At 37.6% G+C, this 19525-nt stretch overlaps 1 protein-coding gene across 1 annotated transcript in view; it reads right to left on the minus strand.

Moving 5' to 3' along the window:
- Window positions 1–341: 341 nt before the first annotated feature.
- PPP2CB (protein phosphatase 2 catalytic subunit beta) overlaps window positions 342–19525 on the minus strand; it is a 35166-nt gene continuing 15982 nt past the window's right edge. The window contains exons 2-7 of the mRNA XM_028087590.2: window positions 11923–12132; window positions 10627–10800; window positions 8051–8140; window positions 7798–7959; window positions 5959–6077; window positions 342–1048 (exon numbers count right to left, since the gene is read on the minus strand). Coding sequence (XP_027943391.1) covers window positions 976–1048; window positions 5959–6077; window positions 7798–7959; window positions 8051–8140; window positions 10627–10800; window positions 11923–12132 — 828 coding nt within the window. The 3' untranslated portion in view covers window positions 342–975. The remainder of the gene's footprint in view (window positions 1049–5958; window positions 6078–7797; window positions 7960–8050; window positions 8141–10626; window positions 10801–11922; window positions 12133–19525) is intronic.

Raw genomic sequence — 19525 nt, forward strand, 5'->3', positions numbered from 1 at the left:
GGTTCGTCTCCCCCTCCTGTTTTTTTTTTTTTAACATATATTGCATTATTTGTTTCAGAGGTACAGATCTGTGATTCAACAGTCTTTTTTAAGAGGTTTTATATCAAGTGTCAAAATAGCAGAACTTTTCATTTAAAGCATACCACAGTAGGGCACCTGGGTGGCTCAGTTGGTCAAGCGACTGCCAGGTCATGATTCTGGAGTCCCGGGATTGAGTCCCGCCATCGGGCTCCCTGCTCAGCAGGGAGTCTGCTTCTCGCTCTGACCCACCCCCCTCTCATGTGCTCTCTCTCTCTCACAAATAAATAAAATCTTAAAAAAAAAAAGCATACCACAGTAAATCAATTTTTGTTTAAAATGGAAAGTTTATTTGCTCAGTACACCAAATAGGATGCAAGCACTGTCATGACAAATATACAGAAATATGCAGATCAACATAAAACAGTAATTTAGTTTAAATGAAGGGAAACCTTTTTAAGTGTTATGACAACATACTCCCAACCTTTTCTTCAGTTAATTTAACTATACATTTCAATAAAATAAAGGGTAATGGATTAAGTGGAAGTTAGCTTGTGAATTTCTTAAAAATAAAACCCCAACTCTATCAATCCATGCCAGTTAAACACTATAACTAAAATTTCCAAATAAGTGCAAAAGGAGATGAAGGAGTTAGTTACCTTTTTTGCTTGAACAGTCCAGAGGAAAATGGTTACTACAAATACAGCAGGCAAACTGTTAAGACTGACCGATCTAGAATATAGTGTTGTACTAAATTTCAGTCTCAAATTGTGCTAAATGCTCATCATTAATATGGCACATTTTGGTCCATGATATGGTTTAATGCCAAGACAGATCCCAATTTGTTACAGAAACACATACATTACTGTTGCTTTTTTTGTTTTGTTTTTAAATATATATATTTTAAAAAGCCAGGTATACTTCCACATACAAAGGCAGGGCTTTCCCAGGAGGAATTTACAGGAAGTAGTCTGGGGTGCGCCGGGTAACATGAGGCTCTCCACGACGAGGTGCTGGGTCAAACTGAAGGCTATAAATGGGGAAAAAGAAAGCAAGTAGTTAAAGGATTTGAATTTGCAAGCAAATGATTAAATAAGACATTGTAGTAGGAGGAGCAGTATTGATTTCCCACTTCTACTACGTTTAGGACTGGAATAATACATGGCAAGTCACTGCAGGTATGTTCTTCCATAAAACTATCTCACAGAGCTGCGGTGAAAATTGAAGCAGACAGAATGTCTGGTTCAGTGCCTGGCATAAAAGATCTGCAATATAATTATCAGCTGAATGAAAGTTGTTAGAATGGGCGTTTGTTTTGCTCTACATTTTAGGGGAAAGCATTTAGTCTTTCATGATTAAGAATGATGTTAGGGGCGCCTGGGTGGCTCAGTCGGTAAAGTGCCTTCTTCGGCTCAGGTCATGACCAGGGCTCCCCACTTGGCATGGAATCTTCTTCCTCTTCCTCTGCCCCTCCTGCTCATGCTCTCTCTTAAATAAGTAAAATCTTAAAAAGAAAAATTGTGTTAGCTGTGGAGTTTCTGCAGATGACCTTTATCAGGATGAGGAAGTTCTCTTGACTAGTTTGCTGAGTATTTTTATTATGAAAGTGTGCTGGATTTTGACAAATGTTTTTCCTGGCTTAACTGAGATGATCAAGTGTTTTTTTGTCCAATGGATTATTGCTTTGATTTTTCCTATTTTGAACCAACTTTGCCTTCCTGGGATAAATCACAGTTGGTCATTGTGTATAATCCTGTTTGTGTATTACTAGATTCAGTTTGCTAATATTTTGTTGATTTTTGCAACTATAAGCATAAAGAGTATTGGTCTGTAGTTTTCTTAAATTATCTTTGATTTTGGTATTAGGGTAATATAGACTTCAAAGAATACACTGGGAAATGATTCCTCCTATTCTATTCTTAGTCTCTGTGAAAAACTGGTGTTAATTCCTTTTTAAACTTTTAGTCATTTCATCAGTGAAGTCCACCGGGCTTGGCGGCTTTTCTTTGTAGGAAGTTTTAAAATATTAATTCAACTTTTTCACTTGTTATAGGTCTATTCAGATTTTCTGAGTCAATTTTGGCAGTTTGTCTTCCTAGGAATTTGTCCATTTTATCCAAGTTACCTAGTTTGTTGCCATAAACTTATTCATTATATTCCCTTGTAATTCTTTTTATTTCAATAAGGTCTGTGGTGATTTTGGTAATGTGAATCTTCACTCATTTTTGTTTGGTCAGTCTAGTTAAGGCTTTTCTTTTCTTTTTTTAAAGATTTATTTATTATTTATTTTGAGAGAGTGAGAATGAGAGAGAGAGAGTACATGAGAGAGGGGAGAGTCAGAGGGAGAAGCAGACTCCCTGCTGAGCAGGGAGCCCGATGCGGGACTCGATCCTGGGACTGCAGGATCATGACCTGAGCCGAAGGCAGTCGCTTAACCACACTGAGCCACTCAGGCGCCCTAGTTAAGGCTTTTCAATTTTGTTGAAAAGAACCAACTTCTGGTTTTGATTATTTTTCTATTATTTCACTTATTTCCTTTTTATTTCCTTCCATATGTTTGCACTGGGGTTTAGGTTGCTCTTCTTTTTCTAGGGTCCTTAAAATGTAAAGTTAGGTTACTGACTTGAGATCTTTCTAAAAATCTGATTTTTAATATAGGCACTTACAGTTATATATTCCCTGCAAACACTGCTTTCATTGTATCCCATAAGTTTTGGCACATTCTGGTTTCATTTTTATTCATCTCAAAGTATTTTCTAATTTCCCTTATGATTTATTCTTTGATTCAAGTCATTTAGGAGTATGTAAATGTCCACATATTTACACATTTTCCTGTTTTCCTTCTATTTTGATTTCTAATTCATTCCATTGTGTTTGGAGAACATATTTTGTATGACTTCAATATTCTTTTTTTTTTAAAGGAGGAGAAGATCTTAAGCAGGCTCCATGCCCAGTGCGGAGCCTGACATGGGGCTTGATCTCATGACCTTGAGGATCATGACCTGAGCTGAAATCAAGAGTTGGACACTTAACTGACTGAGCCACCCAGACACCCCTCAATAGTCTTAAGTTTACTGAGGCTTGGGTTTATAGTCCAGCATATAGTCAATCTTAGAGAATGTTCCATGTGCATTTGACAAAACTGTACTCAGCTACTATTGGGTGGAATGTTCCATAAATGTTAAGTTATAGTACTTCTCAAATCTTCTATGTCATTGGTGATATTCTGCCTAGTTCTATTATTGAAAGGGGCATAATAAAGTCTCCAACCACCATTCAACTGTCTATTTCTCTCTTCAATTCTGTTCATTTTTGCTCCACAGTTAAGTGTGTTATGTTTATAACTGATATATTCTAATGCTTTGACTCTTTCATCATTGTGAAATGTCTTTATGTCTAATAACAATTTTTATTTTGAAATCTCTTTTGTCTATTAGTATAACCACTTCAAGTCATGTGGTTGCTGTTAGCATGGTTATCTTTTTCACCTAATTTACTTTCAACCCTTTTGTTTTTAATCTAAATTATGCTTTCTGTAGATATCATAAAGCTGGATCTTTAGAAACAAAAAATCTGACAATTTTTGCCTTCTGATTGCATTACTTAAACCACTCATTTAATATTGATATGACTGGCTTTTTACCTGCCATTTTCTCTTTTTGTTTTGTTTTTTGGTTCCCACTTTAACTGGTTTTTTATTAGAAGCATATTTTCTAGTGTGTCTTTTAATTCCTTTAATAACTTCAGTTATTTTTCCTAAATTATTTTATTGATTGCTTGAAAACTTACAATACACAACTTACAGAATTCTACTGCAGATTTATAAATTCTAGTCAATTAAGAGAAATTAATTCCTATACAGTAAGCTCCTTTCCATTTCTTTTTGCTACTGATGTTATGTTAAAATCCCCAAAATGCATTGTTATAATTACTATTTCATACAATGTCATGCCCGTAAAGAAGCCAAGAAAGGAGAGCAAGTGTGTATAGATTTTGTTGTGTTAACCTTCTCATTTTTATTTTCTTCATATTCTTCTTTTGGATTCAAGTTATTAGTTAAGAAACACACATACACGACAGTAATCGTAAATGACAGTATAACTGCATCTTCTTAACTGATTTAAAAACCAGTGCAGGGGCGCTTGGGTGGCTCAGATGGTTAAGTGTCTGCCTTCAGCTCAGGTCATGATCCCAGGTTCCTGGGATCGAGCCCCACATCGGGCTCCCTGCTCAGCGGGAAGCCTGCTTCTCCCTCTCCCACTGCTCATGCTCTCTCTCTCTCTATCTCTGTGTCTCAAATGAGTAAATAAAATCTTAAAAAAAAAACAGTGCAAAAACAATATGGATGTATTTGTAGTACAGTTGAATTTTTAAGAAATGTAACAGACAAAAGAAGAGCCAAGAAAAGCCTTCCTGGGACCACAGTCAACACTGGGAGACAAGACGACAGTGCACATAGCTATACCCACACAGGAACCATTAAGAGTAGCATTTGGGGCCTTCTTGAAAACATTCCCAAGCCACACACAGACTATGCTGGGTCAAATAGTTTACGTCCAAAATTCATGTCCGTTCAGAACCTAAGAATGTGACACTATTTGGTCTTTGCAGATGTTATTAGTTAAGGTGAGGTCATACTAGATTAGGCTGAGCCATAATTCAATCTGGTGGTATCCTTTTCTTTCTTTTTTTTTCTTAGAGAGAGGATGAGCAGGGAAGGGCGGAGGGAGAAGGAGAGAGAGAATCTCAAGCAGGCTCCAGGCTCAGCATGGAGCCCAACATGGGGGCTCCACCTTACGACCCTGAGATCAGGACCTGAGCCCAAATCAAGAGTCAGATGCACAACCAACTGAGCCACCCAGGAGGCCCATCAATCTGATGGTCTCTTTATTAAGGAAAGACACACAGGGGAGAGAGTGCCATGTGAAGACAGAGACTGGGGTGATGCATCTATAAATCAAGGATTGTAGGAGCCACCAGATGCTAGGGAGAGGCAAGAAAGGATTTCCTCTAGAGCTTTTACAAGAAACATCATCCTGCCAACACCTTGATTTCAAATTTCCAGCCTTCACAAATGTAAGAATAAATTCCGTTAAGGCACCCACTTTGTGGTAATTTGTTACAGCAGCCCTAGGAAACTAATACCTAAATTAATCAACAAAAGGGTATATAACCCTCAATGATACTGGCTGATCAAGTTACTCTGACCCAGGAGCAACTCCTAGGAAGCCAGGCTTAAAATCCCAATCACATACATCTCTGACAGTCTGGAAAATGACACTGTGTGCATCCTTAAGGTTGCACCCTCTCAGGACTAATAAAACAAGGAAAATCCAAGGTACTAGTGTGCTTGATTGAACCGTGAGCCAAAATATAAATTCTTTCAACTCTGTTAGCAACTTCTTAGCCACATACATTCCCAGTGATCTTACTGGATTAGGGTGATCCCTAAAATTTCAATGACCAAGGAGGCTTGAGCATAACCTCTGACCAGTAAGTGGCTTGTGCCCACCCAGAGGGACCCTCTAAATAACTCTGTTGTTTGGTTAACAAAGGCTTAACAATTAAACCCAGGAAAAAATCTGAGCAGGACCCAAGGTAGAATGACTGTGGAGTAGTTTCTGAACAAGGGACGTGGAAAGACAGGGAGGGAAGAGGTTACGGCTCAAATTCCACAGATTCTGGCTATTACTAAAATTTAGTACATTTTCTAGAATGTGTTTCTCCATGGGCTGTATGCATTTTGAACAATATTAAAAAACCTACAATAATTGTTTAAAATAACCTTCCAGTTAAATGACTGTTTCTGTTGGGGAGAAGTTTGCCACGTTCCTCATTCTACTATTCCAGAAGCAGAAATCCTCTAATTTTAATCATCTACATTTAAAATTTTCTTTCTAAAAGCAATTACACACAATTCAAAAATTTTCAGTTACTTACAAGGAGTATTTTAAAGTGTCATCTAATTCCATGATAGCAGCCTGGTTCCCACAACGGTAACAGTAATTGGGTGCACTGAAAATGGTAACCACATTCCGATCATGACACCAATTGTATCCCTGCAGTATTAAAGAGAACAACACAAAATAACACTTCACTATAAAATTATAATCTTGACATGGGTCTGTTTAGAAAACTACATTAAAAAACTAGAGATATTCTTGGTGGAAGTGTCGTTTTCTCTGCTCCCTTATATGGTATACATCCTTAACTCTGGGCACAGAATACTCTGGGCCCAGGTACTGTGCCACGGAGCTCAAGAACGGCATTGTTCTATTTACATCTATGCTTCGGCTCTTGGCTCAGATATGTATTAAAATTTCTCCCACAACAATGGAAGATTTCTTAATTTTTCCCTCTATCAGTGATTGCTTTATATATTTTGAATCTATTACTAGGTAAACACAAGCTCAATTCTTCTCTAGAGAACTGGGCCAGTTTTCATCAATAATGACCTCTTTTTATTTCTATATATACTTTTTAACTCAGAGGCTATTCTGATGCACATTATTAGCTGTATTTTGGGTAATTATCTAATTGATATACCAATATACCATTTTCCCTCTACTTCTAGTCTATAGTGTCATTATGTTTTATTTTTAATATTTATTTTTTTCATTATGTTTTAGATTCATCTCAAGTAGCAGGTGAATTTTGATTGTCTAACTCAGAGTCTCAGGATTTTAGGGACATAAAAATTTTCATCCATTCACATTTGTTACGATTACTGATGTAACTAGGTTTATCTTTACCATATGAATTTATATTCCTTATTAAATGTTCTCACTCCTCCTGCCTCAATTGGGTTGAAGTTTTCTCTAACATCTTGAAGCCACTCCCTGATTTAAAAGAATAAAATTCTATTTATATTCCTTTAGTATTTACAAAATAGTAACATCATGGTAGAGAAATCTGGCAGCTACCAGCTTAACTAAGTGATTCAAGCAGAGATCCCATGACCCTAATATGGCGCACTGAAAAGCATGTCCCATCGTGCTATGGCATGCCTGTCAAATATGCATAGCCTGAATCATAAGGCAACATCAATCAAACCACAAATGAAGGATATTTCTACAAAATAAAACTGCTTGTAGTCTTTAAAAATGAAAAGATTATGCAAAACAAAATCTGAGGAATTATTTCCACACCAAAGGAGACTGAATACAGCATGATCCTGGATTAGATTATACATGCACATACACGACTGAATTTTCCTATCAAGAACATTAGTTACTAAAAAATTCAAATGAAGTGTTTAGATTAGATCACAGTACTGTATCAATGCCAATTCTGGACTGTGATAATTATACTGTAGTAACATAAGAGAACATCTTTATTTTTGCAAAATATACATGGAAATTTGGAGGTAAAGGAGCACCATGTCTGCAACTGACATTCAAATAATTTAAAAGAAACGTGTACAGAGGAAGGGAAGCTGGAAGATAGAGATAGAATACTAAAATACAAAAATATATTTGAGGAATCAGTGTAGGATACATGGGAATTTTATTTGATAATATTTTTGAAATTTTTCTCTATGTCTAAATTAATTTCCAAAGTGAGTTATAATTTTGCTCTGGCCAACTAGTACTTTCCCCTATTTGCTAAAACCAGCTCAATTTTTTCTCCTTTCATTTAGGTAATAGGGAGGAAATGTTTCATGAAGCCTTATTAAAGAGATATATATTTATTTGAAATAAAGATCATCAATAAAGAAAACACTTCTTCCACTTAAAAAAAAACAAAACAAAACATCATCCTGTGGGAAAAAAGACATACCTCCATTACAAGTTGGTGAGCTCGAGAAACCAGTGTGAGACCATTGGCATGGTTAAATGTTTCAGAAATGTCCTGTCCAAATGTGTAGCCAGCACCACGTGGTGAGATACCCCACCCACCACGATCATCTGGATCTGACCACAATAGATCACACATTGGGCCCTGGCCGAGAAAATTAAGTACATGTTATTTAATTTAGTTTTACCACAATGTGGTTATGTTTCTTTGTTTTTAAAATTAAAACCAAGTTTACCTCATGTGGAACTTCTTGTAAACGATCCAAAGCTCTTATATGATCCAGTGTATCTATGGATGGAGACAGGCCACCGTGGAGGCAGAATATCTGTTTGTGAATTAAAAAAAAAAAAGTTTTATTAAATGTGGAAAGTTAATGGAGAGTAAATGGTTACAAAATGTAAATCCTAGTTGCTCTTCTTTTCAAAATAAAATTTAATTAAGATTTATAAAATACAACGGAAAAGGAAACAAAAATCAATTAGAGAGCTACTGATACTTTAAAGTATTTCTTTTTTCCTTATAATCAATCCTAAGTATTTTGTATAGTGTTTTTTCCCCTTCTCTAGCAAATGGGACCTCCATTCTTGTGACTCACCATTACATTTTCTGCTAATATATACAAATTTTTTGTTTCTCTTACAGCAAGGACAGTACCAATTCCTGTTATTGGCTCCAACAGTTTTTCTGCTTTCTTAAAAGAGTTCTCTGAGTACAGAATAATGTTGTTAGCAAAAATATTTGTTAATTTCTTCTCCATGTTTATACCCTTTAATTCTTTTTAATACTCAGTGCACTGGCTAGGATTTCCAAAACAAATTGAAAACTACAATTTTTGTTTGTTTTTGGTAAAATATCTATTCCCAGACCCATCCTCTAGGGATTTTGTATCAGAGAGAATAGTAATACAAGTTTTAGAGGACATTTTTCTCCCAATTTTGAAGAGATTTCTGATGTTTTGCTGATTAAGTATAGCCAGTATAAGTTTCTTTATTCAATTGTTATTTTATTTTACTACTTAAAAATTTGAGTTTTATTTTTTGGCGCTTGCCATGTCTGGTTTGGTACTGAGGTTATACTAACCTCACAGAATGAATTTTGAAGCTCTCCATCTTTTCCTAAGCTCTAGAACACAGAAATTATATGTATGTTCCGTAAGGGTTTGGTAGAATTTGCCTAGAAAACTATCCAGACCTGGTTACTTTTCCAATTTCTTCTAAGTTTAGTAGTCTATTTACATTGGCCTAATTTCTTCAAAAACTATTTTGCTATAGTAAATTTCATCTTTTCAAGTGCAACAGAATAAAGCTGTACCCTATGTTATTGTGATACACAACCATATCCATATTGATAGTCATGCCTTATTTCTCATTCCTAGTGATTTTTTGGTATCCATTTTTTTTTTTTAAGATTGATTTATTTGGGGGGCGCCTGGGTGGCTCAGTTGTTGGGTGTCTGCCTTCGGCTCAGGTCATGATCCCAGGGTCCTGGGATCGAGCCCCACATCGGGCTCCCTGCTCGGCGGGAAGCCTGCTTCTCCCTCTCCCACTCCCCCTGCTTGTGTTCCCTCTCTTGCTGTGTCTCTCTCTGTCAAATACATAAATAAAATCTTAAAAAAAAATTGATTTATTTGGGGAGCGGGGGAGGTGCAGAGGGAAAGAGAATCCTAAAGCAGATTCCCCGGTGAGCTGGAAGCCTAACTCAGGGACTTGATTCCAGGACCCTGAGGTCATGACCTGAGCCAAAATCAAGAATTGGATGCTTAAACGACTGAGCCACCCGGGCGCCCCTCCATGTCTGCTTTTAACTTTAATCCTTTAAGTTTATTTTACTATGGCTTCGAGTTAAATGTTTATTTCACATTTCCTTTAATTTTTCTACAAAATGAATGTGAGACTACAAATTTCCTTGTATTTTATCCCTGTTTACATCCAAAAATTTTGGTTTACGTCATACTTCCACTGTCATTTAGAAATAATTTGTGAACTCTTTAAGTCCACACTGTTTTCTTTCATTTTAGCCAAGTCTAGGCAAAATACTGTCCTCTGAAATTAATTACTGCAGCGTCCAGTATCATGGTTGGGAAAAACGTGGACTGTCAGGACCACGAAGAAAAGGCTATAACCAAATTATGAGTGGATCTATTACACCCATGACAATTCTGGGCTTTTATATAGTTTAGGAACTGTAGACTTGTACCACATGTTTATTTTTTGGTACTGTATGTTTCATATTTAAAGTTAAATCAGTTCATGTTCACAGTGATTATCTCTTAGAAACTAGGATAATAGAAACTTGCACATTTTTCTTCTATTTTGAATGTTTTACAGTGTGTCTATAATACTCGTTACAGGTGGAAATAAAGCATGCACTTCTTAATGAAGATATAATACACAATATTGCTGCTTGTAACTACGATGAAAATAGGAATAAAAAGTTATTAATGGTAACCAGCAAACACTGTGTATATGTATGGAGCTAGTTTTAAAAAAACAGCTTTGCTTTACTAGTATTGTACTTCAGGGTCTTAAGCATTTATTTATATTTGTCTATAACAGAAAAAGCGTATTGGCAAATTCTTTGGCAAAAATATTTACACACATATCTGAGAACAACAGGGAAATCTGCTGGATCACAATGTGCATAAAACTTAACCTAATTCTCTATTCTGAAATTTTAATTATAAAGCAAAGAGGCAGAAAAGGCTAAGGAGATGTGGAAATCATGTCATGTAAATCTAAACCCTAACTTGCTAATAGAAAATCTTTTCCTACTTTTACTCCTCCCCCACCCACCAGAGAAGCACATACACACCTGTCCATCTACTAAAGCTGTAAGTGGAAGATAATCAAATAGATCTGTAAAATATTTCCAAACATTGGCATTTCCATACTTTCGTAGACATTCATCATAAAAGCCATATACTTGGGTAATTTGTCGGCTTTCGTGGTTTCCTCTCAATATTGTAATGCGTTCTGGATAACGCACCTGCAGGAAAAGCAAAAGAAATTCATGGTACAAAGCATATTTTTACTAGTGTTATGTTAAGCACATTAACTTCTGACCCATTTCTTTAAATGTTCTTTTGTATGCTGTTACATTAAATGCTAATTCTTATTCAGAATTAAAAATTTTCTCATTCACTGCTGACTGACCTTTGAAATATTTATAGTCCTTCGTCTTCATTACTATTTATACCACCCTTATTGGAACCCTTCCTAACTGATATCTATGTTATTATAATAAAATTGTATCTGATTCTTGGTCTTTAATATCCTCTTCATCCTCAAACAATCATCAGTCTTCTAGGTCTTTCCAGAACACTGTGTCTTACTGCTGAATGGATACTGATGGTCAAAGATCTGGACCAGAGACAAACTCCTTTTTATACTAACATCTCTCTTCCCCTTCAACTTTTATTTCCCACAGAAAGACTGTTATTTGCTAACAAAAACAGGCTCTTGCCAAATCTGGGCAAGATTTCAAATGTATTTAGAGTTTCCTTTTCATAACAAAACACAGAGACATGTCTTACAGCATACTATTTAGTTAGGGATGTGTCTGATAGGAAGTATGAAAAAGCAGCAGATTCTATTAACCAAATTAACCTAAAAGCTGCAAATGCATACTTCAATTTATACATATTTATTAACTATCCATTATGTGCCCCAAATTAAGCTCACTGTTTAAAGCTAGGTGCCTGGTCCACATAAATGTAATACATGTGAAGTGATAAAAGGTATGAATTGTGTGATAGAAAAAAATAGATACATGAATAACAGACTTCTCAAGGCAAGAATTAAACTGACTGTTTATGAGGGATACCTGCTTAAGTAAAAAATGGTTCCAAGACTTCAGCTGTGGATTACCTAAGGGAGTGATTTACCAGAGTAGGCAGAACACATTAAATGTTTAATTTTCATTTTCCTCTTTTACTAATACCTAGATTAATCAACAAAAGGTACTCTTTTACAAGATGTAAAACCAACTATTATATTTTAAGGGGCTATAAACTGAATGGATAAAATATAACAGATGATATGCAATACTGCCATCTTCCCCTTTTGCAGGTTTAAAGAGTGAAAAAAAATTGAATTTCATTCATCATACCTTTAATGCCACAAGAAGCGTCACAGTCTCCACTGAGTAATAGCCTCTGTCCACATAGTCGCCCATGAATAGATAGTTTGTATCTGGTGATTTTCCACCAATTCTAAAGAGTTCCATAAGATCATGGAATTGACCATGCACATCTCCACACACGGTAACAGGACAACGAACCTCTTGCACATTTGATTCTTTTGTTAAAATTTCCTTAGCCTGTTAAAAAAAGAAATGAAATCATTAAAAGCATCATTTCTTGCATATTAAAAGAAAATATTGGGAAAAAAAAAGATACCTGAAATGAGCCTTAGAAAATCATAAAATTAAAACGACAAGAGATACCAATTTACATCTACTAGGACAGCTAAATTTAAAAGCTCAGAAACAAATGTTTCTGAGGATGTGAAGAAATTGGAACTCTCACACACTGCTGGTGGGAATGTAAAGTGGTACAGCTGCCGTGGCAAACAGTCTGGCAGTTCCTCAAAACATTAAACATAGAATTACCATGTGATCCAGCAATTCTGTTCCTAGATATATGCTTAAGAGAAATGAAAACTCAAGTTTACACATGTTCATGGCAGCTTTATTCATAACAGCTAAAAAGTGGAAACTACCCAAATGTCCAATAAGTGATGAGGGGATAAGTAAAATGTGGTGTTACTTGTTCAACGGAGTATTATCCAGCAATAAAAAGTACTGATACATGCCACAACTCTGAAAACACTGTTAAGTGCAAGAAGGCCGTCACAAATGGCCATATATATTATGACTCCATTTACGTGAAGTGTCCAGAGAGGCAAAAATACAGACAGAAAGCTTCGTGGTTGCCTCGGGCTGAGAGGACAAGGGGATAAAAGCTAAGAGGTCCAGGGGTTCCTTCTGTGGGTAATGAAAATGTTCTAATATTGTGGTGATGGATGTACATTATCTGACTCTACTAAAAGCCAGGGGGCTGTACACTCTACATGAATGCACTGCATTCATTAGGAATATCTCAATAGAAATTCTATCTCAAAAGCTGTTTTGGGGGGCACTTGGGTGGTTCAGTCGGTTAAGCATCCAACTCGATCTCAGCTCCGGTTCTGATTTCAGGGTTGTGCATTCAAGCCCTGTGTTGGGCTCCACGTTGGGCATGGAGCCTACTTAAAAATAAAACTTCCCCCCCCCAAAATAATCTTATTTGCATTTTTAAAAAGCTTAATAAAAGTTACAAATCAGTTATTCAAATTTTTTGGTAAACAGACACCTTCCTACCAATTCATAGGCTAACCTTCAATTTCCTTATTCCAACTATTTTATGTATTAGTCAAATTAACATATACCACTGGAGGCCCTGAAGGACAGAATTCGTATATAAACAATGGCAAATTAAACAAATGGACTAAATTCAAGTTCATTACACCTCATCTACCCAGCAACTTTGCCTAACAGAGCCCAGAATCAGAGAAAATTAAAAAAGGCCTCTGAAGTAATAAAACATTATGATAAAAGTATATGTACCTCTCCACCAATCTGCCAGAAGTCTCTTAGGTCTTCTTCTGGCCCTACTGTTATGTGCAAAATTCTAATAAGCTACTTATAGTTTCCAGATCTATGGCAGATTAGGAACAGAAAACCACAAAGAACAAGAGGTAGGAACTGGGACCAAGAGTAAGAAACAGCCTGAGAGTGAGGGTGATGGTAGAGAAAATGACATGGCAACAGAAGTCAAACACTAAGGATGAAACTTAAAGTAGGACCTGGCAGAGGAGAGCTGAGACTGGTAGGAGAGTAGAATTTTAGGGACATTTCTCTGCCTTGCCAGATGGGATCATCTAAAGAGCATTTAAAAACATGAATTTTGAGTTTCTATACATAAGTTCCTATTGCTTGCCATCTCTGTCAACAGACTTTAACATTCCTGCTAATGGGTGTGAAACAGTATCTTTTAATTTGCACCTCTAATAGGTATACTTTTTTTTTAAAAGCAGCTTTTTAGGTTTACTGGTGTGTGTGTGTGTGTGCGCGTGTGCGTGTGTAATGCCTAACTCACAAAATTAGGCTTTATATTTGGTTGTTTATACTTTCCCCTATAGATTGTACCAATTTTCCCTCTTTATGGTCTGTGCTGCTTGGGTCTTGTTTTAAAAACTGTCCTCCTGGGGCGCCTGGGTGGCTCAGTTGTTGAGTGTCTGCCTTTGGCTCAGGACACGATCCCTGGGTTCTGGGAAGGAGCCCTGCATGGGGCACCCTGCTTCGCTGGGAGTCTTGCTTCTCCTGCTCCCTGTCCCTCCCCCCACCCTTGTGTGCACTCTCTATGTCTCTGTCTCAAATAAAGAAATAAAATCTTAAAAAAAAAATTGTTCTCCACACAGAGGTCAAAAAAAGGCATTCCTGCATTTTTATTCCAGTTTTGTTTTTCACACTTAACACGTCTTTAATTCAGATGGAATTTGTTATATGATACAATGTAGGGTTTCATTTTTTTTTTTTTTAAGATTTTATTTTTAAGTAATCTCTACACCCAATGGGGGCTCGAATCTACAACTCCGAGATCAAGAGTCCCATGCTCTTCTGCCTGAGACAGGCAGGTGCCCTGTGGTTCATTTTTACTTTATTTTTCCTAATGGCTAGTAGCTGGCCTAGCATTGTTTATTTATAATAGTGCCATCCTTTTGTAAAGACCCACGTTGTTTTCAGCTTTCTTAACCTGCACTGGAAACAACCCTGTACACCCTCTCAGATTCCCTTATAATTCTTGATGGTGCCCTGAGCTGGCTAGAATCTAAGCTGAAGTAGTGGACATGCCTGGCCCTTCCTCTGAGCCCTAACTATGCCTCGATGCTCCTCTACTTCCAGACGCGGATGGAATGCCACATGGTGGGATGGGGGGTCTGGCTTCTTGAGCAGGGGCTGAAGGAGGGATGCGCAATCTGGAAATAGGTGGGAGTCACCTTGACTAGTGGCAAAGAGAGAATGAAGGCAACAGGGAAAAACTGCCAGCCTGGTTCTTCCTTTCATGACCTCTCTGAGGTATTTGTCTGGATTCAGCAGAATCCCCACCTCCCAAGGTAATCCATCATGTATCATCCTGCTTCACAGCTTTCTCGCCTGATTTTTTTTGCCTCCCCCTTATCTAGCTGGGCTTGCACAGTCCCTGAATGAAGGTCAGCATCTCAATCCTTGCCTCAGATCCCCTTCTCACTGCTCTACTGTCCGTGTCAATAAAAGTCTGAGTTAATTACTATGAGAAATCAGGGTGGGAAGTGAGGCTCCCTTCTTTATTCCTTTTATTCAAAATTATCTATTTTTGATTGCTTCATTAAGCCTGACGTATGAATTTTAAAACTAATTTTGTCAAAGCCTATTAAAACTTGGTTGAGATTTTTGACTCAAATTGCATTGAATTTATATGTATTTGTAGTCATCTTTAGAATACTGTCTTTCCAATGATGAATATGGTATTACCCATTTAGATTTCCTTTATTCTTCAATTTCATAATTGTCTAATAATGTCTACTTGTTGCTGCTACTATCAGATGTAATCCAAAGTAATTTATATTTGATATTATTCTGGGATTTCAAAAATATCTCTTATGCCAGATTTTTAGGAATACTTAAAACTTTATAGTCCTTGGACTTTTCATATATACTACAGAACGACAGTTTTGTTTTTTTCCCCTTTATAAATCTTACAATTATTAATGTCATAGTCTGTTTGGCCTGCTATAACAAAAATGCCATAGACTGGGTAGCTCAGGAACAATATAAATTTATTTCTCACAATTCTGGAAGTCTAAGATCAAGATTTCCCAAAACTTAGTAAGATCAAACTCCTTCGATCTATTATTAAGTCATAATTTCTTAAGGTAGGGGAAATTTTAAGGTGATGGGGATTAAGGAGCATACTTGTGATGAGCACTTGGTGATGTACGGAGCGTTGAATCACTATATTGTACACCTTAAACTAATATAACACTATGTTAAACTGGAACTTAAAATTAAAAAAAAAAATAAAATTTTTTTTTAGAGAGGGAGGGAGGTGGGGCAGAGGAAGAGGGAAAGAGAATCTTAAGCAGGCTCCACACCCAGCATGATGCCCAATGTGGGGCGCAATCTTACAACCCTGAGCTCATGACCTGAGCCAAAATCAGATGCCTAACCGGCTGAGCCACCCAGGTGCTCTTTCTTTTTTGTTGTCACCTGCATTCCTTGTAATTATCTTAAGTCTTAACTTTCTGGAGGCAGTTAGATTATTTTTTCTGCTACATCTAGTCTGCTTTTCTTATTATTACTACCAGTTTTGCCCTCAAACTGTTTCCTAAATATTCAGCTCGTGCTATGCTTTTCTTTTCAATCTTATTTAATCCACATCATAGTCAACTGTTTTGTAACTTGGGCACATCTGGGTAATTTCTTTCTGTTCCTTAGGATAAGGTTTGCTTTTTATTTATTTTTTTAAAAAGATTTTATTTTTATTATTTATTCATGAGAGGCAGAGGAGGAGAGAGAGAGAGAGGGAGAGAGAGAGAAGCAGAGGGAGAAGCAGGCTCCCAAGGAGCAGGGAGCCCGATGCGGGACTCGATCCCAGGACCCTGGGATCATGACCTGAGCCGAAGGCAGACGCTTAACCATCTGAGCCACCCAGGCGCCCCAGGATAAGGTTTGCTTTTTAAATTTTGGGTTCTTTGTATATTTCCCAAGCAGTGTTTCTTCCTTGCTTGCTGTTATTTGCTTGCCATGCTGTTCTCTGTTGCTGAGCTATCAGCTGAAACCTTCTATTTATGCCAACATATTGTGCGGCATTTATTAACTCCCACTCTACCACATGTGAGAGACTGGTTTGTTTTCCCCCAACGACCCACAGGTTTAAAGTCAGGGTAGTTAATTTCAATTCTTTTTTTAGCCAAGAGATGGGGTGAGAGGGCTCACAGGGGACAGTGTGGGGTCTAGAATGCCTACAAACTGTATTCATTTCTGAGGATTTTTAGGGCTCACTCCACTGTCAGAGGGGAATACTCTCAGACCTTGGACATGCTCCCTCAAATCAATGTGTTGTCTTAGTTTGGGCAGCCTTGATGCATTTAATTCTGCCCCTGTCATTCCCCATTTCTTTCCAAGAGCCATTTCCACTATTTCTCAGACAAAAGTGGAAGGAGCTCACGATCCCATTTAGCTGTCTCCTTTCAGAGATACTGGGAAATCAAAGAAAACCTTCTGGGTTTTGCTGGCTCACCCACATGGCTTGGAGTGGCAGGGTATAGTGAAGAGTGGTACCTCATTGTGTCACTCAGTGATCCCAGCCCTGGGCTGTGCCTCTTTTCAGTTACTGATTATTTCCTGTCCTTTAACTTTTTCCTGTTTGTTGTTCATATCATTAACAACATTAACAGTCAGGAAAAACAATAGGTAATTACTCATTTTCCTTGGTGTTGGCCAGACCACATCTGGAGTAACCTGATGCATTAGGTGGTGAATAAAGAGTGGCAGGGACTACAAAAATATGCTTCTTTTCCATTCATGAGGTTGGCAAAAATGACATTTACCCACAGTTAGCAAGGCTATTCTCTTTTATATATTTATTTTTTTAAGCAAGGCTAGTCTCATACCCTACCGGTGAGAATGCACATTTATACATCATCTTTGGAAAACACCTGACAGTAGCTAAATGTAAAGTGATCTGAGGCAGGCTGCCGAACCTCAATATCTACTCTCCTCTTCCTTCTCCATAATTAATCTAATTGTACTCAAGGCAGCCATAACAAATACCACAAACTAGGCGGCTTTCAACAACAGAAACTGCTTCCTCACAGTTCTGAAGGTTGGAAAGTCCAACATCAAGGCGCCAGCTGACTCGACTCCAGGTGCGGACCCTCACCCTGTTCTGCAGAGGCACGCCTTCTGCACCTCACTTGGTAGTGTGAGAGACAGACATCATCTCTTTAGTATCTCTTCTGATAAGGGCACTAATCCCATTCGTAGGAGATTGACCCTCCTGACCACAAACTACCTCTCAAAGGCCCCACCTCCAAATACCACCACATTGGTAATTAGACTTTATATATACATTTTGGGAGGACACAAATATTCAGTCCATGGCACCAGCCTCTCATACAGCTACCAATGGCCACGAGACTAAGTTCTGGTAAGATGTAAGGAGTGTTATGTGGGAACCAGAAAGTTTCCTTAAGGAGGGGACATGCCCTTCAACACTCTCCACTCTCCTGGAATGTGTATGTGACGACGGCTGGAACTCCAGAAGCCACGTTGGATCACAAGGACCAGGGCAGAGCCCTGGAAGATGTGGCAGGTTGAAAAAAACACCCACAAAGATATATTCATTTCCTAATCACCAAAACCTGTGACTGTGACCTCACACGAAAAAGATGCGATTAAGGATTTTGACAGGAGCAGCTTAACCTAGATTATCCTGACAGGCCCTAAATGAGGCAGAGGGGGTTTTGGGAGAGGCAGACACACGCAGATACAGACACACACACACACACACTCGAAGACGAGACAGAATAAAGTGATGCGGCCAAGGAATGCCAGCAGTCACCAGAAGCTGTAAGAGGCAAAGGACAGATTGTCCCCAAGCTTCCAGAGGGTATGTGGCCCTGCTGACACCTTGATCTTGGACTTCTGGCCTCCAGAGCTGTGAGACAATATACTTCTGAGGTGTTAAGCCAGCCAGTTTGTAGTAATTTGTTGCAGCAACCAGAGAAAAATAACATAGCAAGTGTCTGGTTTCCTAGCAACTCTGTAGATACCGTTATCACCCCTGGAGTGCTTATCTCCGGATCTGCCTATACCTAAGAAAAATATAAAAACTGCTACTTTGGTTAAGCCCTTACTTTGGGTTTTCTGTTACACGTATGAAACCTAATGCTGACATCTGATATAAAAGGCATTTGATATATAAATGAAAAAGGCAAGTCTAAAACTACTACATGATCACCTGTTAAGTAAGGAAAACTGTTTAGGAGTTCCACTCCAAGAAGCTGCTCTACTAATTTCTAAATATATTAGGTTCTCCAAATAGCTGGTTTAGATCACAGGGGCAAAATACTTATAGCAAAGTCAGCCAAGTCCAGTGAGCCACTAATGCATCGGGGGTAAAGATCAAAGTTCTTAAGGAGTTCACAAAAGCCAAATCCCAAAGTCAACAGGATCCTAGTAAAATAGCTGAAAACAATCACAAGTCTTTCAAAAGCAACATAACCTGCAATGCAACTATCAACTGGAAAAAAAGTCAATGGCAACAAGCTTAAAATGAGAAAATCATTGTCATTTACTTATAGCAAGCAAAAAGTAATTTGTTTTTCAAGTTAAATAGGAGTAACCAAAATTTTGCAGAAAGAGTTAAAGAGAATCCTCAAGTCACAGAACATTAAGAATTTAACAAGCTAATCACATGTAAAAATCCACTAAAGAAAACATTACCAAAAACAAAGGAAAAATTATTTAACATATCCTGTATGGGACAACATTCACCAGGCTGATAAACCGTTCACTTTGATATACATCATACATACACAGCAATCAACTGACACATCAAAATATTCCTGAATGTAATGTTCATGTGTACATGTAACAAACATTTGTAAAGTGTCTGTTGTAGGCCAGG

Source organism: Eumetopias jubatus, unplaced genomic scaffold (genome assembly GCF_037043125.1).
Source record: "Eumetopias jubatus isolate StellerSeaLion01/CBP00866 unplaced genomic scaffold, mEumJub1_p1.0 scaffold_2, whole genome shotgun sequence".
NCBI lineage: Eukaryota > Metazoa > Chordata > Mammalia > Carnivora > Otariidae > Eumetopias > Eumetopias jubatus.